The following is a 26445-nucleotide window of genomic DNA, read 5'->3' on the forward strand; positions in this document are numbered from 1 at the left end:
GGTGAGCACCTAGATGTCATGTCCTTCCTTCCACCCTTACTTAGTGAGCTTTTTTAATAGCAGACAGCAGTGGTAGAGGATGATGAAGCAGAGGCTGCCAACACTGTAGATGCGTTTGCATTTTGGCAGAGGGAAGAATTCTTTTAAACTATAAGAAGAGTTATACAAATGACAGAGGTGAGGTGACATTTTTTTTTTTTTTGGTTCCAGGCACAGTTTTGAAAACTTTATATTTTACTTCATTTTAAAATACATATTTTTTTCATTATGTGTTGTGAATGAAGGGAGAAGGGAAACACTCATGGAGGTCAGAGGACATTTTTGGTTGGTTCTTTCTGGCCACTCCTTTACCTGGGTTCCCGGGTGGAGTTTAGGTCACAGTGCTTGTGTGGCAAACACTATGCCTTATCTAGTCAGCCTCACTTTCTCTTTTAGGAAGCCAAATCACACCATCCCCTGTTATGATGTAGTTTGTCACAAGGGAGACCAAAGAAGATAGGAACACTTAATTGGAACATAGCCTTACCACCAATAAAACAGCTCAGAGAATATGCGCAGAAAAAAGTCTGAAGAGGCACTGTTGGTTGGGAGAAGTGTGTGTGAGGTGATGCCACTTGTCATTCTGTGACTTGGTAATAAGTGTGTAAGTCTAAAAGGAAAGGAGAGAGAACTCTGAACACTACCCACAGCCACAGCTACTCTGCTTCTGAAGCGTTCCTGAATACTCTCAAGCTTGCTGCATTTTTCATTACTTTTGTTATTATATAAATTTGAATTATTAACGTGAGGATTTAGGAATCCATTTTTGAAAAGTTGGGATCTAGACTTTTCAAGAGAAAGAGGGAGCAGGGACGTACCTCGGGAGAGTGAGAGAAAGGGCGGCTGCTTAGGCGCCAGGTACCCTGAGAACCCGGGGCCTGGGTGGAAGGGCAGGCCAGAGCCACAGCACCACCCGGCCCAAGTCATGCGAACTAAGAACAGGACCACAGCGAGGCAGCTTCTGAGGTGAGCGTGAGCTGTGAGAGACATCGTGCTGCCAGCGAGTGTCCACACGGTGAACTAAAGCTTGAGCTGTTAGTGAAAATTCTGACGCTCAAGGGTTTCATTTGCATTATTACAGAACAGAAGTTACCCTGGTCTTCCCAAGCTGTGAGTTCATTTCCTTTGTCCTAATAACTGTACTGTGAACTAGAATCACTGTTTAGAAAAATACGTGTAGGGACAGCAAGACACTTAGCATCAAAGCTGCTCTCTCATTTCCACCTGGATTGACAAAGTCTGGAAGGCTAGAGAGAGCTTTAGGTAAAGAACAAGAAGGGTGAAGATCTGAGTTTGATCCTCACACTGGGAAGAAAGCAGGTGGTATTAGGGCTTTGGGGAAGCAGATACAGGTGGGACCCCCTGGGGGCTCTCTGGCGTGCAGCCTGGTTGGTTGAGTTCCAGGCCCCAGGCTCAAACAATGGATGGCATCTCAAGAATGACACCCAAGGCTGTCCCGACCTGACTCACCCTCTCCCTCTTGTTCTCACTCTCACATACTCCTTTCTCCTCTGACCCATATAAACAGTCAAGCAAACAAAACGTTTAAGTTAAAAAAAAAAAAAAAAGGATTTACCAGCAAGATGCTTTCAAGCACACTTGGCTTATACAGATTGTATTTTAAGAGTCTTTTAACTAACTTAGAATCTAAACTAATAACCCGCCCCCCCTAAAAAACCCAACAACAACAAACAAACTTCAAAACATCAGATCATCTCTCTGGCATGATTCTGGGGAAATTAGTTTAGAGATAAGCATCATCTTAGTATTCAACACCATATTATTACTCTATTTTGGCTAATGGTGTGTATTGGAGACAGTCGGAGAGCTCATAGCTTACTAGCTTCTGTTTTGAGAAATTACTCAACCACTGTAGATCCATTTTTCTATCATACTTAGGGTATAAACAGTTTTGGATGGAAGTCTTGACGCAGTGATAGAGCACTTGCCAAGCATGTTCGAGGCCCTGGGTTCAATCTCCAACACTGAAAAAATAATCAGTAAAAAGTTTTAGATATTCAGGTTTTGTTTTTCTTAGACAAAATCATGTTTTTACATTTGGTCTCAGTATCTGAACAATAATACTTTAAATAATTTTTGTGTTAGTGAGACATGTATTTACAGAAGTAATTTGTTTACTTTCAAGGTACTATTTTAAGTATTATATATATATACTTTCAGCTCATCGAAGGACTTAAAGATGATAATACTGTCTGCTGTCTCGGCACTTGGGAGGGAGATTTCATTTTAGAGTCATGGGGTTGGGGGAGCAAATTCAAGACCAGCTTAGGCTACATGAGACCCTGCCTTTAAAAAAAATTAAAAATATCCTCGAAATGATAATAATGACACAAACAGGCTTATGATGTAGTTATTTATTTAGGTTGACTATTTCTTATCCAAAATGCCTGGGCCAGAGTGTACTCCATTTCTTTCTTTCTCCTTTGGTGGATGGGATGGATCCTAGTGAAAACCCTGTGTGTACACTTTGCACACAGTGTCTCGTTTCCTGCAGTATTTCTAGTTTCCTGAGATCTATCAAGTATGTCGTTTTCTACTTTTCTTGTCTATTATATAAATACTTAAACATTTTTAGATAGTAGAAGGCATTAGGTTTTTGAAAGATTTAATTATTATATGTACGCATATTGTGGCTGTCTTCAGACATACCTGAAGAGGGTGTCAGATTTTATTATGGATGGTTGTGAGCCACCATGTGGTTGCTGGGATTTGAATTCAGGACCTTTGGAAGAGCGGTCAGTGCTCACAACCGCTGAGCCATCTCTCCAGCCCCCACATCTTTGAGTTAGTGGTAACTTATCATCCCCCGAGTGAATTAGTCAAGGCAGAAATGCTTTAAAAAGTTTGGTGACCACAGTCCACAGCTATAAACCAAGGATTAGATCAAAGACTCGAGCTCAGAGTCCTCGTCTCCCTATGCCGTATCCTAAGACATCGACAAAATAACAGCACGCCAGATGAAAGCTGCAACCATGAAGTTAACAGTCCAAGGACATAAAAAGAAAACCACGGTTTTGTGTTGTCTCAGTAAGTAAAATCACCAAAAGATGTTGGATGGCTAAGAAAAAGGTCTGGCTCTTCAAACAGACTCTTAAGTCATTGTTTGACCTGAGGCAGGAGTTACAAGAGCACAAGTCTTCACCAGTAGGACTGTAGATCTATCAGAATTTCTATGAGACAAAAGGATGCAAAGTGCTTTCTAAAGAGTGCATTCTGGGATGTACAAAGAGGATGACCGGATTATATGTTAAACACTAATAAGTACATAAGAAGACATACCTGTACTTATTACGTAATGAGCATTCTGTCCTGTTACAGCCTCTTGTAAGATAGCCTATCACCCCCTTTCCTCCTGCTTCTCCTTCTCCCCAACCCTGTCATTGATCCCAGAGCAGTGATTTGTGGCAAGTTTATTTGTATAAATGTTTCCCACAATCCTTTAGAACTTCCCCCACTTTTAGTCATGCTAGTCCCCCTTTTTAAAATATTGCTTTTATTGTTTTATGATTGGTGGTTCGCCATTACACTGGTATCTTACCTGTTTCACTTTGCTCTGTCTAGTTATTGTATGTCATTTTTAGAGCTATTTGTTATCCTTTCCTTTGGGTTCTTTTAACTTTGAACTACTGTTCAATCAAATGTCCATGTTATAAAAATCTTTAAGGGAATGGAGTGGCAGTCCTCAGGCCCCAGGAGTTTACTCTCGGTCATCCAGCCACTGCCTGCTTTATTCCTTCACTAAGGTAGTAAGTGGGTGCTCATGGCTGGGAAGTGAGAGTTGCTGGGGAGATGCACATCAGAGCCTTCCAACTGGAGGGATCCCTGAGTGCTGTTTCCCTCACTCAAGGCCCACAGTTGGCCCTTGTTACTAAATCAGAAGATCAAAGGCTCTGTGGGTATGTAGGAGTGAGAGCCGAGCTCATGTATGTTTCTTTTTATCTCCTCTTTGTAAACAGGCCAATGAAAATGTAACCTTCCCTTCTTTCCTACAGGGGAAAGGTCAGAGACTGGAAGGGCTTGGATGTGTTCTAGGTGGATGGAAAAATTGAAAGGACTGAGTTACGTGCTCTGAAAACATCAGTTTGTGGAAGACCAGAGTGCAAGTCCTCACCCATATCCATCTTTTCCTTTGTGTAAAGAGTGTAGTAAAGAAGCTAAAACACGGCCAGGGTCTTGAGAGGATGGAACCATGGTCCAGGAGAGGCTCCTGTGTGATTGGAAACGTGTATATATCTGGGAGTATGATTCTATCAGAAGAATATTCTAGGCATGAGTTTAATGCACAGTTAAGTTTTTAAGTGTTAAAATTAGAGCCCTAAAGCAAAGTGAAATCTTAAAAGATCCTAGGCTATACCTAAGATCACACATATACAAGCAGATTGCAAAATAGAAGAGATAAGAGTCCTATAGAACGTAACCTAGCCCTGAAGATGGGAGCCCTTTGCATTTGAAAGTTCTCTGAGATACCCCAGGTTGGCTTCATACCATCTTCCTGCATCAGCCTCTTCTCACCTCTAGTACTGGGATTACCTTGTCCATCTTAGAAACCTTGGTGTTAATTCTTGCTCAGATTGTAGCCGTCCACTCTCAGTGATACATCATTTAAGAGTCGGTCTCCCTGTGCTTGTGTGTAACATGAAAAGAGTTCGCTTACAGTCAAGCTCAGAGGGTCTTGTGTTTGTGAAAATAATATAACAGGGCAACTAAATACGCTAAGGAGGTGTTCTTTATCATTAGCCACTAGGGGGTGCAAATTAGCATCACAAGAGGCCATTGGTCATGCACCTGCAATGCCATACTGACGTGACAGTGGGAACCGCATGCGCTTAATGATGCTGTTCCTTTCTCTGGAAACGTCCTGTAATACAGCTTTTCTAATTCTCTTTTCAATTTTATTTTTCTTGATATTCTTAAATCACATGGTTTTGACATGCTTTTCTGTCACATGCAGTCAGGAAAGGGCATCAAAGCAAATAAGAACTCTGGGGAAAATGTGCTCAGAGATGAGTAGAAGGAGGGGCCAGACCTTAGATGACCAGCTAAACCCTTTCCCCCTTGGTTTTAGTGTTTCCAGGGAAGAACTCTGAAGTCACCTGTGGAGACTGTATATCAGAAACTGGTAGTTAATCTTCCTTTCTTGGATTTGGGTTTTGTAGAGGGCTGCGGAACCTGAAAGTGTAAATAGGAGGTCACTGTGCCTGAACTGAAGAGTAACAGGCAAGACAGAATCACAGTTGCCACACTGCGAACACATTGCTGTGTGAACCCCTGAGCGGCCAGCGCATTCCCAAACAGGCCATTGATCCACACCCTGACCCCTACAGTCTGCACCCTGACCCCTACAGTCTGTACCCTGACCCCTACAGTCAGCACCCTGACCCCTGTAGTCCGCACCCTGACCCCTATAGTCCGTACCCTGACCCCTACAGTCTGCACCCTGGCATTTACAGTCCACACCCTGACCCCTACAGTCCGCACCCTGACCCCTATAGTCCGCACTCTGGCCCTTACAGTCCTCACCCTGACCCCTACAGTCTGCACCCTGGCACTTACAGATCCGCACCCTGGCCCTGCAGGGGAAGAAGTGGAGGCTAACTGCTCAGTCATTGCCTTACGTTTCTCTCTATCTCTTAAACTAGAAATTAAAATGCCAAGGCAGGGTCGGTAGAATCTTGTATTCTTAAGGAATGAGGGTAGGGATAGTTACTGGGTTATCATTCTGCAATGTTAAATGATAGTTACTTTGTACATCTATGTTTTGATAATTTAAATGATGAAAAATATGCATTAGTATGTTGTAGTAAACTCTTCAGGATTGTCTGTTGGTCTTAATTACATCACCGCTGCTGTTGAAAGAGTTCGTGTTTCTTCTGGATTTCAGTCTTGCTTTCACTTTCACATTCTTCCCCAGAACAACCATGTTTTTATTTAGTTCATGGTGTTCATTCCATTTCATCTCATCTGTTTACGTCTCTTGCTGAGGCATGGTTGACATGTAACTAACGGCAAATGTTTTAAGTTATGTAATCACACCATATGACAACGTGACGTGGTCAGGATAGTGAGTATGCTTGCCCTCCCTGATCTGTTCCTTGGTTTTCTCTTTTTTATACATCAAGGTGTCCTGTGTCTGCTTCTAGGTAGTATAGACTTCATTTTAGAAAAGTTTTAGGTCTTTTATGAATGGAATGAAGTATGTACTTCATTAGTCTAGATTCTTTAATTAGGGTGGTTAATAGATACTTCTATAGTAGTTTATTTCAGATGCTGTATTACAGTTCAGCTTTGTTTTCAAACCTTTGGGATATTTTTCAGTTTCTAATAAGTGAAGCTGCTGTGAACAGTTTTGTATAAATTTTTATATTGATACAAAAAAAATCTGTGTTTCTCTTAAGAAAGTGACTGTATCACATGATAAATACATATTTAACTGTTTATGAAGCAATGACATTGTTTTGAAAAAATATTTTTACCTATTTAGATCCCTATTATTAGTGTACAGGAGGTCCAGTTGCTTCCCTAGCCTACACTTGTAGGCGTGGTCTTTACACGCCTACAGGTCTTGGTGTTTCACTGTGGCCCATTGTGAATATCCTAATCAGTTACAATGCTGAGCCTTCTTAGCTTCTTTGGTGAGGTGTGCTCACATTTCTTTTTTTTTTTTTAAGATTTATTTATTTATTATATGTAAGTACACCGTCTCTGTCTTCAGACACTCCAGAAGAGTCCTTCAGATCTTGTTACAGATGGTTGCGAGCCACCATGTGTTTGCTGGGATTTGAACTCAGGACCTTCGGAACACCAGTCGGTGCTCTTAACTGATGAGCCATCTCTCCAGCCTGTGCTCACATTTCTTGCCCATTTTCTTTAATTATTGGATTTCTAGAGTCATTATTTTTATGTTCCATTTATCTGCCCATGATGAGATTCCATTTACAGATTCTTTCCCTTTGAAAAAAAAGTCTTAATTTTCTTACATGTTTCAAACAACAGATTTTTATGAAATCCGGTTTCTTATTTTAGAAAATAGAACATGAGAATATGGAATTTGTTCTTCAGAGTTAGATTCTTAGTAGATAAGGGGACTTTTAGAAACTGTATTTTCATGCAAAAATGTTTTGAGATCTTGGTTGGGATTGCTTTGAGTCATTGTTCAGATCTAAGCCTGCAGATAAATATGTGTAAAACACACTAACTCTCTAACCCATGAGTGTGCTCCATGGATGTAGGTGTTCTTTCAGAGCTCCGTAGTGTTTAGACTTAAACCTTCAGTTTTTAAGTGTTGCAAACCTTTTGTCATCTCAGAGATCAGTGCTGTTTTGGGTATATGTTTGGCCTTTTGGTCATATGTGTTTGTGTGTGCGTGTATGCAAGTGATTGCAGGTTCTCCAGAGATGAAGGGTCTTCTGGAGCTGGAATGAATAGGCACTTGTGAGCTGTTCAACAGGGTTGCTGGGGACCAACTCAGGGTCTGCTGTGAGAGCAGTGTGTGCTCTTGAGCAACGGCGCAGCTCTGGGCTGACTGGGCCGTCGTCTTAATGTCAGCTCTCAGTTGTTTAGTCAGTGTGGATTTGTACAGTGCAGTTTGCCTTGACGTTCCAGCTCCTCAGTCACGTTGCCTTACTACAGGCGTGGCTGGGTAATGCTGTCGTCTGTCCTCTCATCTCCATATGAAGCAAATCGCTGTGGAAATAGACTTGTTAGACGATGATAATAAGGAAGGAGAGTCAGCATATGAAGGTATTTGCTAATTGATAAAGACCATAATTTTTGAATTGATGGGATGAACTTTAGAATTATGCTTTAAAACAAAAATTTATCAGCAATTCAGACATATAAGCTTACTTATTGGTTTGGAGGTATGTTTGGGCTAAAGATATATATGTGTGTGTGTGTGTGTGTGTGTGTGTGTGTCACACACACTCACGTATGTATATTTGATATCAATCTTGTGAGACTAAATGAAGGTTGCCCAAAGAAGAGTTTAAAGAAGTTAGTGGGTTCACAGTGGAGTTGGGTCTGGGGTTTGCTGGCCTCTCAGTATGTAAGGAGCCTGCTGGGAGCATTGTGCTTCTGTGGGACGAAGTGTGTCTGTCAGTTATCCCTCTCATGCTGCATGTAACCTCTCCAGACAGCCAGATCGCCCACATCCTTCTCCAATGTCTAACCTCATCTGCGCTGGGGTCCAAATCCACCACACCTGCCTGCCCTGCAGCCAACCTCTAGGCTTCTGCCACTGCCTGCTCTCACTGCCATCACCCATGTATCCTTTTAGCACTACCATCTAACCTTTCTACCCACACAGATCGCCCACATCTTCTCCAGGGTCTCACCTGGCCACTTCCACAGTCCTCTCTTCCGCTCCAGTCTGCTCTGTCCATATGATATTTGTAACTAACAAAAGAAGTCCACATGCTCTGTCTCACTGAAAAATAAAGTATGAAGGATCAAGCCAGTGTCTTCTCTCCAAAATCTGTCAGCCTTGGAAAAATGTTTGCTAATGACATTTACCTAAGAGAACCCCAAGATTTAGAATTTAAAGACCAATCATAAACTTTATCAAATAATTCAAGGAATTTAAGGAAACTGCAAAGAAACAGCTCAATAAAGTTAAGGAGAAAGAACTTAAGGAGAATAAATGCCCAAGTGATGCCCAAGAACACAGACATGAGGCTGATAGAAATGGCGGAGGCAGTCAACGGCCCAAGAACAGAATTCAATAAGGGGATAGAAACAGTGAAGAAGACTCAAGCTAAAATGAAGATGGAATGAAAAAACTCAGTAATCCAGCAAAAAAAAAAAAATAGATTAGCAGGACTCAAAGACAAAGTAGAGAATCTAACCAAATAAACAAGGAATATGAAAATAAGACAACAAAAGGGAAATGTGAGATACCAGGAGAAAGCAAACTTTTGGATGATAGGCATATGAGGGAGAAGAATCTCAAATCAGTGGCATAGATCAGGTCTTCAACAAGATCATAGAAGAAAAATTTCCTGAGTAAAGACATATCCAAACAGATAGAAGAAATAATCAGGACACCAAACAGACAAGAACAGGAAAGAAAATCCCCATGGTATATCATAGTTAAGACAACATTAAGTATGCAGAGCAAAGAAAGTATATTGAAAGCTTCAAGAGGAAAACCCCACAAGTGACATACAGAGGAAAACCTGTGAGAATAATATCTGATTTCTCACAAGAAATTCTGAAAGCTGGAAGAGCCTGGAGCAAGGTATTCCAAGTCCTACAGGGCCACTACAGCCACCCTAGGCTCATAAACCTAACAAAGCTATCTGCCTTAAGTAAAGGAGAAAGAAAAATGTCCATGATGCCATCAGCCTTAAAAACATGTTTATAGGCCAAACAAACAAACAAACAAACAAAAAACAAAAAAACAAAACTAAATAAGAAAGTACAGGAAGCATTGCCTTGGGCTGGCAAGAGGCATGAGCAGAGTAGAAAGAAGTACCAAGCCACGAAACTGTAACAAAGGACTGCTGAGGGCACAACGAGCAGCACGGACAGGCCACACCACAGCACCATAGTTAGGTGCGTCCAGTAGCGACAGTAAATACCAGTGTCTTCAATTCACATTTCAGTAATAACTTTAAATATTAATGTCCTCTGTTCTCCAACCAAAAGGCACAGACTGATTAGATGGATCAGGAAACAAAAATCCACCTGTTTACAAGAAACATCTCAATTTTAAAGATGGACTCTTCCTTAGAGTAGAAGGATGGACAAAAGTCCTTCAAATGAGTGGGCCAGGCAGCAAACAGGTCTCCATGTCCTAATATCTAAAAGACTTCAAACTAAAACTAAGAAGAAATAAAAAAAGGTACACTCTATTCTAATTAAGGGGACAGGTACATCACTATCCTAAAAATATATACAACAAACTCTGGTACAATCTATTTTATTAAGAAAAAAGTACTCCTGGATTTAAAGACAAGGATTAACATCCTTCTAATAATAGTAGGTGATTTTAATACCTCACTTTTTCTAATAGACAGAAAATCAGGATTAATTGACATCATACGTCGAGTGGATTTAACGGATCTACAGAATATTCCACCCAAACACCAAAGAATACACATTCTACCCAGGAGCACATGGAAGCTTTTCTAAAATAGATCACATGCTAGGACATAAAACAAATGTTTATTATCAATTTTAAAGAAAGAAAGAAAGAAAGAACTATTGTATCCTCTATGACCACAATGCAGTACAGCTCAAAATTGGCAGCAGACACATCTTTAGTAAATACATAAACTCACAGAGATTAAACAACTTACACTGGAAGGTGAGTGGGTCAAAGGAAGAAATAAGGCATTTCCTGGAACTCAGTGAAAGATGAAACGCAGTATAACGAAACCTCTGGGATGCACTGGGAGTGACCCATGAAGAGATGTAGAGCTCTAAGTGGCTACATTAACAGAGCTAGAAGAGCTCACGGAAGTGGCTGAATGAAGCAACTCAGAAACATGGAAAAGCAAGAGCAAACCAAATCCAAGTCTAGTCAATGGTAAGAAAAAATGAAAATCAGCTAAGAAGACAATACAAACAAAGAAAATAATACAAAGGATGATCAAACCCAAGAGTTAGTTCTCTGAGAAGATAAATGAGATTGACAGACTCTGGACTCAAGAAAAGAAAGGCCCAAATTAATGGTATCAGGAAAGAATAAGGAAGCATTATAATAGATACCAAAGAAATTGAGATTATTATAAGGGAATATTTTAAAAACCTGTATTCCATTAACTGGAAAACTTGAAAAACAAAAACTAAACAGATGAGTTTCTAGATCTAGCCAAATCAAAAATATACTAAGAAGTCAATAACTTAAACAGACACATAGCTAATGAGGTTGAAATAGTAATAGAAAGCCTTCCAGTTACAAAAAAGTTCCAGATCTGATAGATTCAGAGCAGAATTCTACCAGACTTTTCAAAGATCTACAGCCAGTCTATTGAAAAAGAGGAGAAGGGAGAGGAAAGGGGGAGGAGGAGGAAGAAGGAAGGAGGAGGGAGGAGGAGGAAGAAGGAAAGAGGAGGAGGCAGGAGGAGGGAGGAGGAGGCAGGAGGAGGAGGAGGAGGCAGGAGGAGGAGGAGGAGGAGGAGGAGGAGGAGGAGGAGGAGAAGGAGAAGAAGAAGAAGAAGAAGAAGAAGAAGAAGAAGAAGAAGAAGAAGAAGAAGAAGAAGAAGAAGAAGAAGAAGAAGAAGAAGAAATAATAATAATAATAAAAAACAATAAAAGGAGAACTCCCAAAACCCTTTTGTGAAGCTTATATCGCTGTCATACCCAAACCAGGTAAGACACCACAGAAAAACAAAACCACAGGCCCATATACCTGATGACTATAGACTCAGAAAAAAATGCTCAATAAAATACCTTGCAAACAGAATGCAGCCATGCATCACAAAGAGTATTCACTATGATCAAGTTGGCTTTGTTCCTGAAATGTAGGGATGGTTCATTACATGCAAGTCAGTAAATGTCATACACTACGCAAATGGACTTAAAGACAAAAAAAGCACATGATCATCTCAGTAGAGGAAGAAAAAAGCCTTTGACAGAGTCTAGCATGCCTTCATGATAAAAGTTCTAGAGAATGTAGGAGATGGCGCCTTTTATAAAGCTGTGGAGTTTTCAGAGAATAGACACTTCAGTCATTGCCCTATAAAAGAAAACAGGAAAACATGGGAATTTCATGAGTGGGTAGGGAGACATCAGGGGATTAAGTTCTCTTTGTAGTGCTCTTTTCTCAGTGTGAAAGCCAAAGGGGGCCTTTGTACCAGTGAGAATGAAGGAGGATGACAGCCATTTAGGGTGAGACACTGTAGTGTTCCTTTGACTAAAAGCACCAACATCAGCAGTACAGTGACCAGCATTAGCTGACATTTCAATAATAACTTCAATATCAATGTCTTATTCACTTTTCAGTAATAACTTTAAATACTAATGTCCTCAATTTTCCAACCAAAAGGCACAGACTGACTGGTCTCTCCAGGTTAGTGACCTTGGCCTTAAGTGAGTCATCAACCGAGTTGTTGTTTCTGTTCACCTGTGTTCCTCTGGAAAGAAGGAGGCCAGTGCAGGCCTGCAGAAGGCCTGCAGTGGGCAGTGCCTGAGTATCAGTCAGGTGATACTGGAAAGTTGTGAAGAATCAATGGTAAGGAAGTATGTTGAAGCTGCTCTTAGAGAAGCCTGAAGACTCGAGGTTGGCGAGGCACAGGGGAAGAATTAAGTCTTAGAGTATAAAAGGGAGTAAGGTACTGAGTAAGTTTTTGGTTTTAACCTGTAAAGGATTTTTAGTGTTGGTCAGGCAAAGGCTGACGCTCAGTGGTCAAAGGATCTCAAAAAATGAAAATCTTGGAAGGACTATGATTTCTGTGGATATAGAATTTGGATTTAGAACGCAGGCCCTTTCCACCCATTTCCAGTATTTGTTGCATTGAACCATAAGGAAAGGTGTGGTCTCAATGAGTTCTGTGTCTCATTGTTTGTCCTCTTTGCCCTTTGTGTGGTGTAGAGTTTCCTAGGTGCCATCCTTCATGTGTTCTATGAAGTTTTTAGTTTTAATTATTGTGCTAGCAATTTTTAAGAATTGTTTCTTGCTTATTAGTTTTCTGCAGTGTACTTATTTTCCGCGTTTAAGTTTGGGGAGTTGGGTGGAAGGCCTGCTCAGAGGCTGAATGCAACGCTTTGCTATGTAAACATAAGGACTAGAGTTTGGATCACAGCACCTCCTTAGCAAGCTGGGAGTGGTTCTGCATCTGCCTTGGACACCACCAGTGAGTCACTCATTCAGAGGATTGCTGGGGCTTCCTGACTGCCAGCCTAATCTATCCAAACACCACACTTGGACATAATGTAGAGAATGGCAAAAGAAGACACCAGACACCCTCTGGTCTCTCCATGCATATAGAAGTCCCCACACCTGCACACATACACACACACATACACACACACATACACACACACACACACACACACACACACACACACACACACGCCTTTTGGTTTGTATGATCATAATGCATCTAACTCTAGGAACAAATATATATCCTCTCCACTAAGTTCCTATTTATACTCAGGTATTATGTTTGTATGTATTTTTTTTTCTAAATGAAGTATGTTATGTTCTGTAATTAAGTGTTAACATGTCTTTGCACTTTAGGTGTCAAAAAATAAAGATGGGAAAGAACAAGGTGAACCTGTGTCACCATCTGAAGATGAACCGTTCTCCTGGCCAGGCCCCAAAACAGTCATGCTGAAGAGAACATCTCAAGGCTTCGGTTTCACATTAAGACACTTCATCGTTTATCCCCCAGAGTCTGCAATCCAGTTTTCATATAAGGTGAGAGAATTCCCAGCTCTTCTGGGCCTCTTCTCAGCTTCCCCCTTTCCTCTTTTCTATCTTAAAACAAGTGTTATATTTGCATTTACATCATTTTTATGTATTTTTTAACCTATAACATAAATGTCTATTTCTGAAATATACCGATGTCTGTTTCCAGCAACTTGTAGGCTCATTCTCTTTGTGATATGTAACTTCCCTACTATTTAGAAAGATTCTGTATTCTCTGAGCAGACCATGGAAATTGTTGGTTAAAATATGCTGCTGGTTACAGAAAATTAATAAGAATGGAAATTTGCTAACTTTCACATGTATCATGGGATGGCAAACCAGAATTTTAAAACATGACTGATCAGAGTAGACAGTATGAATATACCTTAATAGCGAGCATGGCTATCTGAAAAGGGGCAGTGTGTGATGATCCTAGCTGTGGTTGACATGTGACCGCTGCTCTTTACCACCGCTCTGAGTGGGAGCACTCTATCCACAGCAGTGACGGGGAGAAGTGCTGTAAGCCCCATGCAGCAGACACGAAAACTGAAAAAGCAGAATGGATCTGAGATTTGAACTTGGCTAAAGTACAGATTAAAGATATGTAATGATAATATCCAGTTGTATTTACAGATCACAGTCGAATTCTTCATATTTATAAGTTTTGAGATGTAGGCTCACTGTGGGTAGGTTGGGCTGGCCTTAAACTCACAGAAATCTGCCCGCCTATTGTCTCCAGAGAGGTGGAATTAAAGGTGTGTTACCACGCCTGGCCTTTGCTTCATTTTCCCTAAATACTCCCTCTTTCTAGGAAAGTGTATTGTAGGATAACCTTTTAAAAGCATTGAATATTTTTTAAAGGTTATGAATAATTACTACCATTAGAATTAATATTTATCAGTCAGGTTTCCTAAAATGTCTGTACAGCTACTGTCTAACTATTTTAAGAATCTATTGATTTTAAAAGCTCAGATGTTACATAGTTGCTAGATACACATTAGAATTGTGCAATTTTTGTCTGTTTAGTTTAGATCACAAAGAGCATGTAGATAATACGATATCTGTAAAATAATTTACTAGGGCTGGAGAGGAGGCTCAGTGGTTAAGAGCACTGACTGTTCTTCCAGAGGTCCTGAGTTCAATTCCAAGCAACCACATGGTGGCTTACAACCATCTGTAATGGGATCCTATGCCCTCTTCTGGTGTATCTGAAGACAGCTACAGTGTACTCATATAAAATAAAATAAAATAATAATAAAGTAAAATAATTTGCTCAATACAGGTTAAAAAACTATATCTGTATTAGAAAGCATTTGTGGAGTCTGCAGAGTCTTGAGTCTACTCCCTGTAGTCCCTGGCTCCGCTTTCAATAGCTTTGTGACCTTGAACAAGTCACTGGTCATACAATAGCCATGCTTTGCTCCCAGGAAACATTTGGAATGGGACCTGAGGATGGTAATACTCAGCATTGCCATGTAATACTGTGATTTGTTGCAAATATTCATGCAAATAGGTTTCAGCCTTTATATGTTTTCCATGGGAAATATATATGAGGGTTTTTACTTTAATTGTCAAGTTTTATTAATTCACTCAAAGATTGTGTGTGTGTGTGTGTGTGTGTGTTAGACCTGGGGCCTTACACAGGACACTTGTCAGGTTAGAACTGCACTGCCAAGCTATACCCTCAGCCTCCAAAGAATTTAAAACCATTTTTAGTGTTTTACAGTTTTTAGAAAGTGTGCGATTGATAGCAACAATGTCTCTATTATGTCACTTAGCTGGCAACCGATTAGTCTCAGAACCGAGCTTATAACCAGAAGAAGAAAAACAACATTTGGGCAGCCAAAATAAAGGTCAAGTGTTATGTAATAAACTACCAGCCTTCAGCCAAAGCTCTGTTTTCATTTCTGCAGTGCATGGTAGCTTTGATTCCATCAAGGCTCAGCAAATACTCGCCTTGATGTGTTTTCATACTAGTTTTTTAAAAGGTTGCTTTCCTGATTTCTCAGCTAGACACAGGCAGCATGGAAGAAGGACCTAAAGATACCAAACAAATGAAGTTCCAAATTGAGTACAAGAACTTAATATCATGTCATGTGACAGCCTTCGAGCTGTCATAGCCCTAAAAGCTCTTTGATGGTCTCTGCAGTACAGTAAATAATGAACCAACTGCTTGTTTGGTGCCTCCACCTAAATACCGCAGCTAGGCACCCCCACGCTCGCAGAACGTTTCAGAACAACACTCGTGCTCTCGGCTTCACTCGCAGCCTTTCCTTCTTGTGAAAGTTACACACACCCTTTTGACAGTGGTGCTGCTAGTAAGATTCTAGTTGGCATTTATTATATGCTAATAATTTGTGCTTAGCTAAAAGTTGACTGTTGGTGCTCCAATGTGTCTTGTTTTATTTTACAGGATGAAGAGAATGGAAACAGAGGAGGTAAGTGATTAGACCACCGCCTTTTCTCTAAATGTTCCTGTGCACTCTGACCATGTGGAGGTGGTAGCAAGTGAGGTGACTGTCTTCTGAAAGTAAAATGAAGAGCAGTTTTTAGGTGTTCAAATCACAGGAGTTAAGTACCCCTTGCTGTCACTTCAGAGCTTTGTGAATTCTATCACTTGAATGCTATGAACATGAATGCTCTCCTCATTATACACTGTACTTCTAAAGAAGGCTTCTATGTCAGTCACGTTGTAAACTTAGTGCCCCTTTCAGGGAAGAAGCGTGTTGTATCAAGGTAGTTTTGGTTCTTCTTGTTTGTAATCTTACTCTTAAATGCACTTAAGGAAGATCATGAGCTGTTCAGACTGAGAAGGGTTTATTAATAATTCTTACTTGGCTTTCTATTAATTTTCAGTCAACTTTAATGAGTTGAAGTTACATTGTAATAAAATACATTCATAAAAACATGTATTTCTGATGTTGGAGAGATGGCCCAACAGTTAAAAGTAGTTACTGCTCTTCTGGAAAGCCTGAGTTTGCTTCCCAGGACCCACATCCAGTGGCTTAGAAATGCCCGTGTTTCCAACTCCAGAGGATTCGGTGTTTTCTTGTAAGAAGTATACATAACTGTGATACAGTGGACACAACTAGGAAGGGACAGCTGATTCGGCATGAGTGGGTTAGCCTCACGGCATGAGTGGGTTAGCGACAGCGTTCACATGACTGAGTTTCCACTAGTCCTATTGGCTCTGCTGAGCTTTGCTCTTGTTGTTACTGTTATCTTACCGTCCTACTTTGTATTCAGTTAGGATACTTCCTTAAAATCCATGTTCATCTCTAATCTTTGTTCTTTTTGTGACCTTAACATTCATTGTTCAGAATCTGCCAGTTTTTTGTCCTGTAGGACATCTATCCAAGTGGTTTTATCTGATGCTTTCTCATCACTAGCTCAAGTTTAATGTGTCTTTACCAGTAATATCACATTTGTAGCAATTATAAATGTGACACCGTGTAACATCTAGTTAATTGTATAACCAGTGAATCTTCCATTCTCTTCAAGATATGATATTAAAATAAGCATGCCATCATTTTGGAAAGTTCCTGTATATTCTTTTATAACTCATTTGGTTCTGGACAATTACTTACAAGCTTTTTTTTCAGTACAGAATTTTGCATTTTCTGGAATTTCTTGTCAAGCAAAACACTACAAAATATTCTTTTTGTGTCCATTGTCTGCTTTTTTTAAAAAATGTATTTATGGGTACCAATAGTACAATATTTTTTTTCTGAGTAGTCCAGTAGCCTCAATGGTCTGGAAGGTCTTAGATTGTCATATTTTCAGTTGACATAAGAAAGGAATAATTTCTTTGAGTACTGTCCAAGATAATCTGAGGATGTGGGTGGGGTAGCACAGATCATAGAGATCGTAGATGTCACCTGTGCAACATGGGCCATTCTTGTCACCATCTGGTATACACCAGGGTTTAGGATGGATTCCAAATGCTCCTGGTGTGATGGAAGCAGAGGCAGCTGACAGGAAAAGCACCAGCTTGAGGAAAGGGCATCTGAGTTCTCTGTCATCTTCCCATGATTCCCTAGGCCGAAGTGCTGAGGCAGATGCTGAGTACACACACCAAGATGACATCCATGCCTGTTACAGGGGAAATGCATGCCTAATCAATATAGCTGCACATGGATGGTCATGTATCTGCCCAGCTTGTTGAACTAGTTGGATGGAGTTATGTGCTTTGAATGAGAAGAATACATTTAAACCTTTGAGGGTCCAGGTTTTAGAGAAAGAAACTCAGAGAGGAATAGTAACATGCAGATAAAGGATAGTTTACCCATTTCCATCCTACTCTCATTCAAGACAGGGGCTTTTCCACATACAGAAGTACTAGGTTGTGATATATAGTAAGATATTAGGTAATGAGTTAAAAGGACCTGAAGTTAGATGGGTAGGAATAGGGGAGTGGTTCTGGGAAGAGTCTGAGGAGGTGGGGGTGGGTATGATCAAAACATGAAATTCTTGTGTTTGGGGGTAAATGCTTAGGGTAAAAACGTTAATTGGATTGCCAAAAGATTAAGTATAAATGCTTATACTGTGGCTCTAACAGCATTATCAAAAGCAAGCTGAATTTTGTTTTTAAACTTTCCAGTAGCCAAAGAATCAAGTTAGAATAGGAATAGTTAAGGCTATATCCCATCTGTCAAAAAGTATTTCTACTTTTAAAATAATGTTCTAGCATTTAGGACCAAGAATTGTTAGGTAAATCTATAGTGTGCGTGGAGAAGGGTAGGATCTGTGAGACAGAGAAGCTTGTCTCATATTTGTGAACACCTAAAGATAAAAAAAAAAAAAAAAAAAGTCTTTCTTCATCTCATTAAGGTGAGGGAGTCCTAAGTACTTTCTAGAAGCAAACTTTACTCACTGCAATGTTCTGAACAGCTCTAGATCTAAAAGTCCCCTGCGTGTGATGAGTTCCCAGTGCCCTGCCTGCCTAATTATACTTTTAGTGGGCTGAACTTGTATGTTTCATCCCATGTGTGGTCACAGGCTGCTCCACAAAAGCCCTTTGAGCCTAAGCATGGTATATTATTTTAGCTAAATTAGTTGTCCTAAACTAGATCATGTTTTGTATCAAAAAACTTCCTGCTCCTGAACAACTATGTATAGATGAGTTTTTCAGGCGCACCCTCAGCAGAGACATCTTGTGGTTTGTTTACTGTTTTAATTCAGTAGCATGTCAGGATTTTTATTCCAGTCTTGTTTCCAGTCAGAATATAATTCCAAGTCTGTTGAGACTGTGAAAGTCTTTCATGTGAGTTTTGTTTGGTGTAACAGAATCCCAGCCTCCAGTGTTGTGGTCAGAGTCAAAATGTAGCATCTCTGGAGAAAAGATGACTGCCAGACTGTATTATCACGCTGCAGAGACCCTGCTATAATGCCAACATTCTGTAAAGCAAGTAAAGGCTCTGACTGATATTTTTCCTTGTGCCTATTTAGTAAAATCTCTTTTGGCATATAATTTTCTAATAACTAAACTTACTCAGTTTTTGTATTTTTACATCCTGTACTTGGGTTTTATTTTATGTTTTATGAAATTATTTTACTTTTAGTTTTCTGTACAGTGATGCAATATAAGGAAAGACCATAAAAGCAGGGTATTTTGGGGAGAGCAGCTGTTTTGGACAGTTGATACCATGTTGACCCCTTTAAACTTCTGGAGCAAACACAGTCGCGCACACAGCTGGCTGCTGCTTTTGCTTCCCTCTCCCTTAGCGCCATTGATTTTCCAGTTTTCTAGCATGTGGAGGGGAACCTGGTAGTTGTGTGAACTGTCTCAGTTGTGACCTTTGTGATTTTGTTATCTCTGACCGCATGACTCTATAGTTTGTACTAGAGTGTTCCAACGGTGGCATGACCTAGGACAGGCCAGATGTAAAGGAAGGGGTTCTTTCTCTGACACTAGTTGCACCAGGGTGACATGGCAACAGCTCTGTAGAGTGTAAGCCTCCACAGCCTCCTCCTTGGACTTAGTGCTGCCACATGTCCGGGAAGTCATGGTAGACTTGCGTTTGCAGCCTGGCTCATCGTAGAAGGTCCAGCCTTCATCATGATTCCTTTCTGCCTTCTCTTTCATGGTGTGCCTACATCCTCTGGAAAGGAGTTCAACGGACCCGTTACTCATTCCGTGCAGATGTATCTCAGTAACTGGGTTTGGAGAAAGTATGTTGCAGTGAAATGCACTTTTAGTGATTTAAAAAAGTTTACAAAGCTTAGAAAATGGAGTCTGTTTATGGTCTATTTCCATTTATTTCTGAAAATCACATTCTTTCAGAATAATATAACTAAAATATGGGCCTGAAATTATATTGCAAGTATTTTTTCTGGGCAAGTCAGTAACAGGAAGATATTTGGTGGTGGAGTCAGAAGCATGCTTGCATTGCTTTTCAAATGCAGCCATTCTGACTGAGCTCTGCGGAGCCCTTAGTTGAGTCCTATAAGATGTGTATTTAACTAGATTGTTTTTAATTAGTTTAACCAGATTAATTAGTTGCGTATTTTCTGTTAATTCTTGGTGCTGCTTAGTGGAACAGCCACAGCTGTCTTAGTCTTGAGCATATTTGGGAAGCAGAGATAGACGTCACGATTGGTGGTGATAGCACCGTTCAGGGCTTAGGTCCTAATTCCTTAGCACAGCTTTCTAGGGACGCAGCCATTGTCTCTACTTGCAGTGGTGTAGTTGGAACATGGCATTGAAGCAATTGGCAAGGGGTGGAGCTGTCGGTTCTGGCCTCAGCTCTGGCCTCTCAGAGCGGAACTCATGGAACCCACTGTACAAAGTCTGAAGAAAAGGCGGCTATGCTCTCTGGAGTCTTACATTGTTAATGGGTGCTTGGCTCAGCTTCCGGGGCTGCTTTGGCGGTTCACACATGTTCTTTTATTTCCTCACCCTCACAGTCTGGCATGTTACTGGCTTTTATTTGCTGAGCCTCTGCTGAAGAGCAAGGAATATTTACTGCCTTAATATCTAAATTTGCTTTCTGTTTGCTTATATTTTTGAAACCTGAATTGCTTTTGTCACTTTTATGAGATAATAAGCAAAGTCTGTGTAGTATGCATTATGCCTGGAGTATTTCGTGCATGCGCGCGCGCACACACACACACACACACACACACACACACACTCACTGTTTGCTTATCCATTTACTCATTAATGGACATTTGGACTGTTTGTTCTTTATGGCTGTTATGGTTGGGACTCTATGAACATGTATATATATGTAAGTATGTATATATACACATACATACATACATACATTTGAGTCGTGTTTCAGTTCGTTGGGATGAAGACCTAGTGCAGAGCTACACTGTTTTCTACAGTGCAGTGCGGGAGGGCCTTCCTGTCTCTGTATTCTCTCCAACAAGTATTACTCTCTGTTTTTGTATTAGAGCCAAGCCAATGGGTGCAAAGTGGCATCTCATTGTGGTTTTGATGTGCATTTCTTTAACTGATTAATGCTTCCAGACATCCTTTAGTGTTCATATTGGCCATTTGCGTAACTTATTTGGAGAAATAACTGTTGATGTCCATTGTTCGTTTTTTAATTTATTTTAAAATTATTCTTTTGTTATTGTATAAAGATGGGTGTTTTGCCTGCATTAAGACTGTGTGCCACGTTTGTGCCTGGTACTTGAGGAAGTCAGAACAAGGTGGAACTGCAGTTACAGATGGTTGTGAGCCTCCATGTGGGTGCTGGGAAAGACACCCATGTTCTTTGGAGGAGCAGCCAGTGCTCCTAACCGCTGAGCTGTCTCTCTGTCCTTGCTGCCTATTTTTTAACTGAGATTTGTGTTTTGTTCTTCCATGGTAGTAGTTCTTTCTGTGTGGATTTTACACTCTGAGTGTGTGGTTTCTACTTCCTTTTTCTCTTTTTCGTAGGCTCTTTTCATGTTTGAGATTTTTCCTGTTTTTTTCCCCTTTATCACAGGAGTGGTTAAAACCAGAACTTTTGATTCTCATCCTAGCCTTGCTGTCCATCACTTCAGTCTCCCGAGGGTGTGGCTGGTGAACAAATGAGTAGTGTTGAGTTTATCTACGTTTTATTACCCATGCTTTTGTGAAAGGTATTTTAGTGAGTTTGAAAAAGCTACAGGTAAAAGAGTACTTACCATCTGATTTACTAATACAGACTTGTAGGAAGACAGTTTGAATTGACTGAGAAGAAAACAAAGACTGTTTTCAGGCTGCTTGTGGAAACCATGGTTTTGCATTTGGCAAGTCCCCTAGATGGAGCAGTGTCCTCAGCCGGAGGGAACACTCTACTCTCTCTACTCAGGTTATGTCAATGCTTATCTAGGAATATACATTTGCTAAGCTAATTGAACCATGCACTTAAAGTATTTTATCTTTGTTGTAAGTTACAGTTACATTTTCAATAGATGACGTGAAGAATATGTGTGATTAGTTCACTCCACTGTTTATAGACAGTAGTGTTGTACTGTTTTGGACAACAGCTCCGAACCTTCTTTACCTGCTTTGAATGCAAAGGCATGCTTCTGTAGGAATGGCGCTGCTGAGTCATCACACACAGGGTACTGCAGGCTCCCAGCGCAATCACATGGCTTACACACTAGCAGCACAAGAAAGCACTCCCTCTGCAGGGTTGCTCACGGTAATCTGTTTTCAAATTCTGGTCATTGTAGTTGGCGCTGGCAGTGGTTTGGGTTATAGTTTTTATTTACATTTTACACAAGACAAAGTTGATTACTCATCCATTTTAACTGTATACTTGTAGGCATTCTTTTGAGTATTCCAAATGGGGCTGCAGAAGTAGAGTGGGTACCCTATGACCTTGCCTTTCAAATTCTTGCTAACTCTGATAAGATTCTTATTTTAATGCAGTGAGTGCTTGCTACTTTGTTTTTAATACTTTGAATTCTCTCTAAGCGTTCTGCTGTGCTCTTTGTCCATGAAGGTGCTGCCCCCAGTATGTTAAGATGCTTTTTTGATTTATCAGTCACAGCCAAAGCTGCGGTTTGCCCATTATTATTGGGTCTGCGGTTTGAGACCAAGACGAGTTTTTCTCTTGTGATATTTATTTTGATTTCCATGGTTCTTAGTGTAAAGTCTGTGCCTTTTCAGTTACTGGGTAGTAGAAACCAGCTCACTCATGGGGTCTGTCTCAGGTTGGTCCATACTAAACTTTGCTCTATCCTGGAGTTGGCCTGTGAAAACTCTGTAATACTTTCCAAACCAAGAATGATTTTATATTTTTACAGGTTTGTTTAAAAAGAGAAAAAGAAAGAATACACCAGATACTCTGGGTACTGACAAAGCCCTAAATATTGACTGCTGGTTATTTACACACACTCATCATATGCGTTGTTCTGTTCCAATGACCCTAACCCTTGAACTCCAGAGCTCACCTGCCTCTGCCTGCTGAGTGCTGGGATTAACACACCCACCCCCCCCACCCACCCCCCTACCCCCTCGCGCACCTTGCGTGCGCAGCCCAGTGGTCATTTTATTTGCAGCAAGCCAACACCCGCTTTTGATTGCTCTGGCTTGCTAAGTGGTTTGTCTGTAGTGTATTCTTCATTTGCTTGGACTGAGGTGTAGCAGTGCTTTGTCACGAAGCTAGCATGAGGCTCCAGATTAAACCCACAAGAAGAAAAGGGGGAAAAGTCCTGGCAATTTTAGTTCATTATATAGTATCATAAAAGCTTTAGGACAGGGTTTTTAGTTGTTCGAAATCTTATTGTGTATGTGTTAACAAAATTTAAATGTTGAAAAATCCTTGCCTTCAGGAGGCCGAGGCAGAAAGTATATCTCTGAATTCAAGGCTGACTTCGACTGTAAGAGATCAGGATCTCTTCAGGATCCCCAAGACCACTCTTCTCAGCACAAAGGAGATTTGCTGGCCCTATAGAGACTGAGCACAGGGAGTAAGAGAGAATGCAGAAGATGAGGGAGAAGGGGAGAGAGATTTGTCCAGATGACAAAGTACTACCTCTGGATAGAGGAGACAGGTGTGGCACACAGCAATATGGCTGTCCCGAAAGCTGAGAGGGGAAACGCTGAGAGGGGAAACGCGTTAGGGATGAGGTGTTTAATTGGGCGTGTTAACTAGGTGAGCCAAAGGGGGCTTTTGGTTGCTGGACTTCAATACTTTGTTAGCTGGACCTTGGTAGTCAGCCTCAGGAGGAGGAAGTGGCCAAATAAGGGAATAGTCCTTGGGGGCTAGCTACAGGAATGTAATCTAGTGGGTTTTAGTAAGGAAAAGGGAACTGGGGAGAAGGGCAAGGCCTGCCAGGGTCATTTCACCATGCTTGAGATGGCTGGAGTCCCTTCATGGATTGCTTAGTGAGTTCCAGGACACCCAGTGATACACAGAGAAACCCTATCTCAAAAAACAAAAAGCATACAAAAAGACAAATCCTAAAACAAAACAAAACAAAATCCTTGCCATGTTGCATCTTGTAGTGTGTAGTTCGGATTAATTGGTCTGCATCTATTGGAATACCCCTTGGGTTTTTCTTGTTCATCTTTTGATATAGTGAATATATAGTGATTGGATTTTTACATATAAGCAGCTCTGTGACCACACAGCCTGTTTGCATTGTTGTGCTCCTCATCAGCTTGGTCCGGTCTATTATGTGAAGGTTTTCACTTCTCAGCTCGGTGACTGTGTTGTCATCCGCAGACTCGGAGCAGCAGCTAAGCAGGCAAGAGGGGAGAGGTGACTCATGGTGGGAGTTAGCCGGGAATGATCGTGATGGATAAGAACCGAGGACGGGGAAAGGACGGCGATAGGGATCTGGTCCTAAGGGAGCACGTGAAGGAAAGATTTGTAGTAAAAGCCTCACCCTTCAGTCTGGATCCAAGGATCACTCAGCTAGGCCATAAAGCAGTGGAGGAGTTGAGGGAGCAGTCTTCTTGATGAATCTCACTTTGGACAGCAGCGGGGACGTGCCGGCTTAGCGGGGATATGGCAGTGGGCTGAATGCTGGCGAGCTGCTACCTGCAGAAGGTTCTCAGAGGGATGTCTGGCACAGTGCCTCCGTGGTGCTCTCAGGCCTGCCTTGTTGGCCAACCCTGAACACCGTGCTTCTCTTCCCAGACTTTGCAGACCGGTAGGCTCTTTACCTTGTCTAGCTTTCCTGTCAGTAGGAGTTGACCGTGAAGCCAAATTTTACTTTATTTTACTTTAGAAACCTTTGCTTATCTATAGCTAATGAAAAATGTGATTTTTGTTGTTGTTTAATCTTCTTTAAATTTACTTTTATTTGTGGTGTGTGTGTGTGTGTGTTTGTTGCCTGCATGTATGTCTGTTTACCACTTTCAGTCCTAGTATCCTCAGTGGCCAGAATAGGGCATTAGAACAGTGGTCCTCATCCTTCCTAATGCTGTATGACCTGTTAATACAGTTTCTCATGGTGTGGTGACCCCAACCATAAAATTATTTTTGTACCACTTTATAGCTGTAATTTTGCTAGTTATGAATTGTAATGTAAATATCTGATTGTAGGATATCTGATATGAAACCCCCGTAAAAGGGTCTTTAGATACTCAAAGGGGTCTAGATACACAGGTTGAGAACCACTGCCCTAGGACTAGAGTCACAGATGGTTGTGCGCTGCTTTTTAGATGCTGGGAATTGAACCTCTGATCTCTAGAACAGCCAGTGCTCTTAAACTGCCAAGCCATCTCTCCCGCCCTTTCTTTAATCTCTGTTGTAAGAGTCTATTGATTCGGGGAGTCTTAAAAGTTTATATATTTTGAAATTAAGAAAGCCATTTCTCCTTCATGCTTTCTCTTTGATAAATTAAGTAACGTATTCATTGTTTTATTGTTAGTTTAGAGATGCTACTTCTCTTTCTATGGCCTGCATGTCATTGAAATGCTGTGTTGGAATTCAGGTTTCATTTAATGACATGCCTTTGTTTCGCTCCCACTTTTGCTTTGTGCATTCTTCTTGGAGATACAACTTTCTTCTTTCTTGGCTTCTGCTGTTGCTAGTAAGACATCCTAAGTTGGTTATACCTTTGTTGAAGGTAAACACAGACACGCAGGCATGCACGCATGCACACAGGCACGCAGGCACGCAAGCACGGTGAAAGATTTTCTCTGTATCTTCAGTGCTCAGTCATTTCCTGAGCATGTAGCTGAGGGCTCTGGTGTTGGCTGGCTGGAGCTTCTTGGGACTGTGGAGAGTCTTTGCTCCTCAAACTTACCACTGTCTGTTTGAGTTTGTCCTCAAACTTATCCCCCAGAGGGCTACAATTCAATATTTTCATTTCTTAAAAAAATGACTAGATTTTCATATGTTTGCTTGAAATAAAGAAGCTAATGGAAAAGTGGTAGGCAGTTTCAATTTTTGAAGGGTTATTTTGAGGAAATGTCTCATAGTAGGAAATGAACATTGAAAATACGTTCATTTATAACACTGTGGAAATCCCTGCTCCTGGAAACAGCCTGTCAATTGTTCCTGTCTTTGGTAAGTTAGGTGAGAATTCCTGCCTCTTGATTTACCTGTTCAAAGGAACTGTGGCACTAGCATAGGGAAACAAGAAGCAAAAGCTGGTTATTAGATTATGCAAAGTAAAATACCTAGCTGTTGAGTGTGGACTGCCCCTCCTCACTCCCTGTCTTTGGGAGGATCAGGGTCTCTTTATGTTGACTTAGCTGCTCTTGGACTCCTGGGCTCAAGTGACTCCTGTTTCAGCCTCCCAAGTCAGGTGCTGACTACAAATCCACCCTATTTAGCTATCAGTATGTTTTTGAAACAATTTCTATGAATTCTTCCCAGAGAAAAGATGATGAAGGACAGGAAATGGCTGAGATTTCATTAAGTGAGTACCTGGGACATAGTAGGAGCTTAATATGTACAGTGCCTGTTGGGTAAAGGGAAGGACACTGCCACCTATTGTGGTGGCCACCATGGTCTGTCCCTAAGTGACTGTGTCTCCCTTCCTACTCCCCACAGTCCCTTTAACTCAGGGTTAGTGGTACCTGCCTAGTGATTTAGAAACTGTATTCCAAATAACTAAGAAAGTCTGTAAGAAAATAACAAAATAAGATA

The 26445-nt window shown here is 40.9% G+C and overlaps 1 protein-coding gene across 8 annotated transcripts in view; it reads left to right on the plus strand.

Moving 5' to 3' along the window:
• Positions 1–26445, plus strand: part of Arhgap21 (Rho GTPase activating protein 21) — a 123513-nt gene that overhangs the window by 41534 nt on the left and 55534 nt on the right. For all 8 annotated transcript variants that reach the window (XM_052156272.1, XM_052156271.1, XM_052156268.1 and 5 more), the window contains 2 exons: positions 13244–13423; positions 15828–15852. In XM_052156272.1, coding sequence (XP_052012232.1) covers positions 13244–13423; positions 15828–15852 — 205 coding nt within the window. The remainder of the gene's footprint in view (positions 1–13243; positions 13424–15827; positions 15853–26445) is intronic.

The sequence above is a fragment of the Apodemus sylvaticus genome, chromosome 14, assembly GCF_947179515.1.
Source record: "Apodemus sylvaticus chromosome 14, mApoSyl1.1, whole genome shotgun sequence".
Lineage (NCBI taxonomy): Eukaryota > Metazoa > Chordata > Mammalia > Rodentia > Muridae > Apodemus > Apodemus sylvaticus.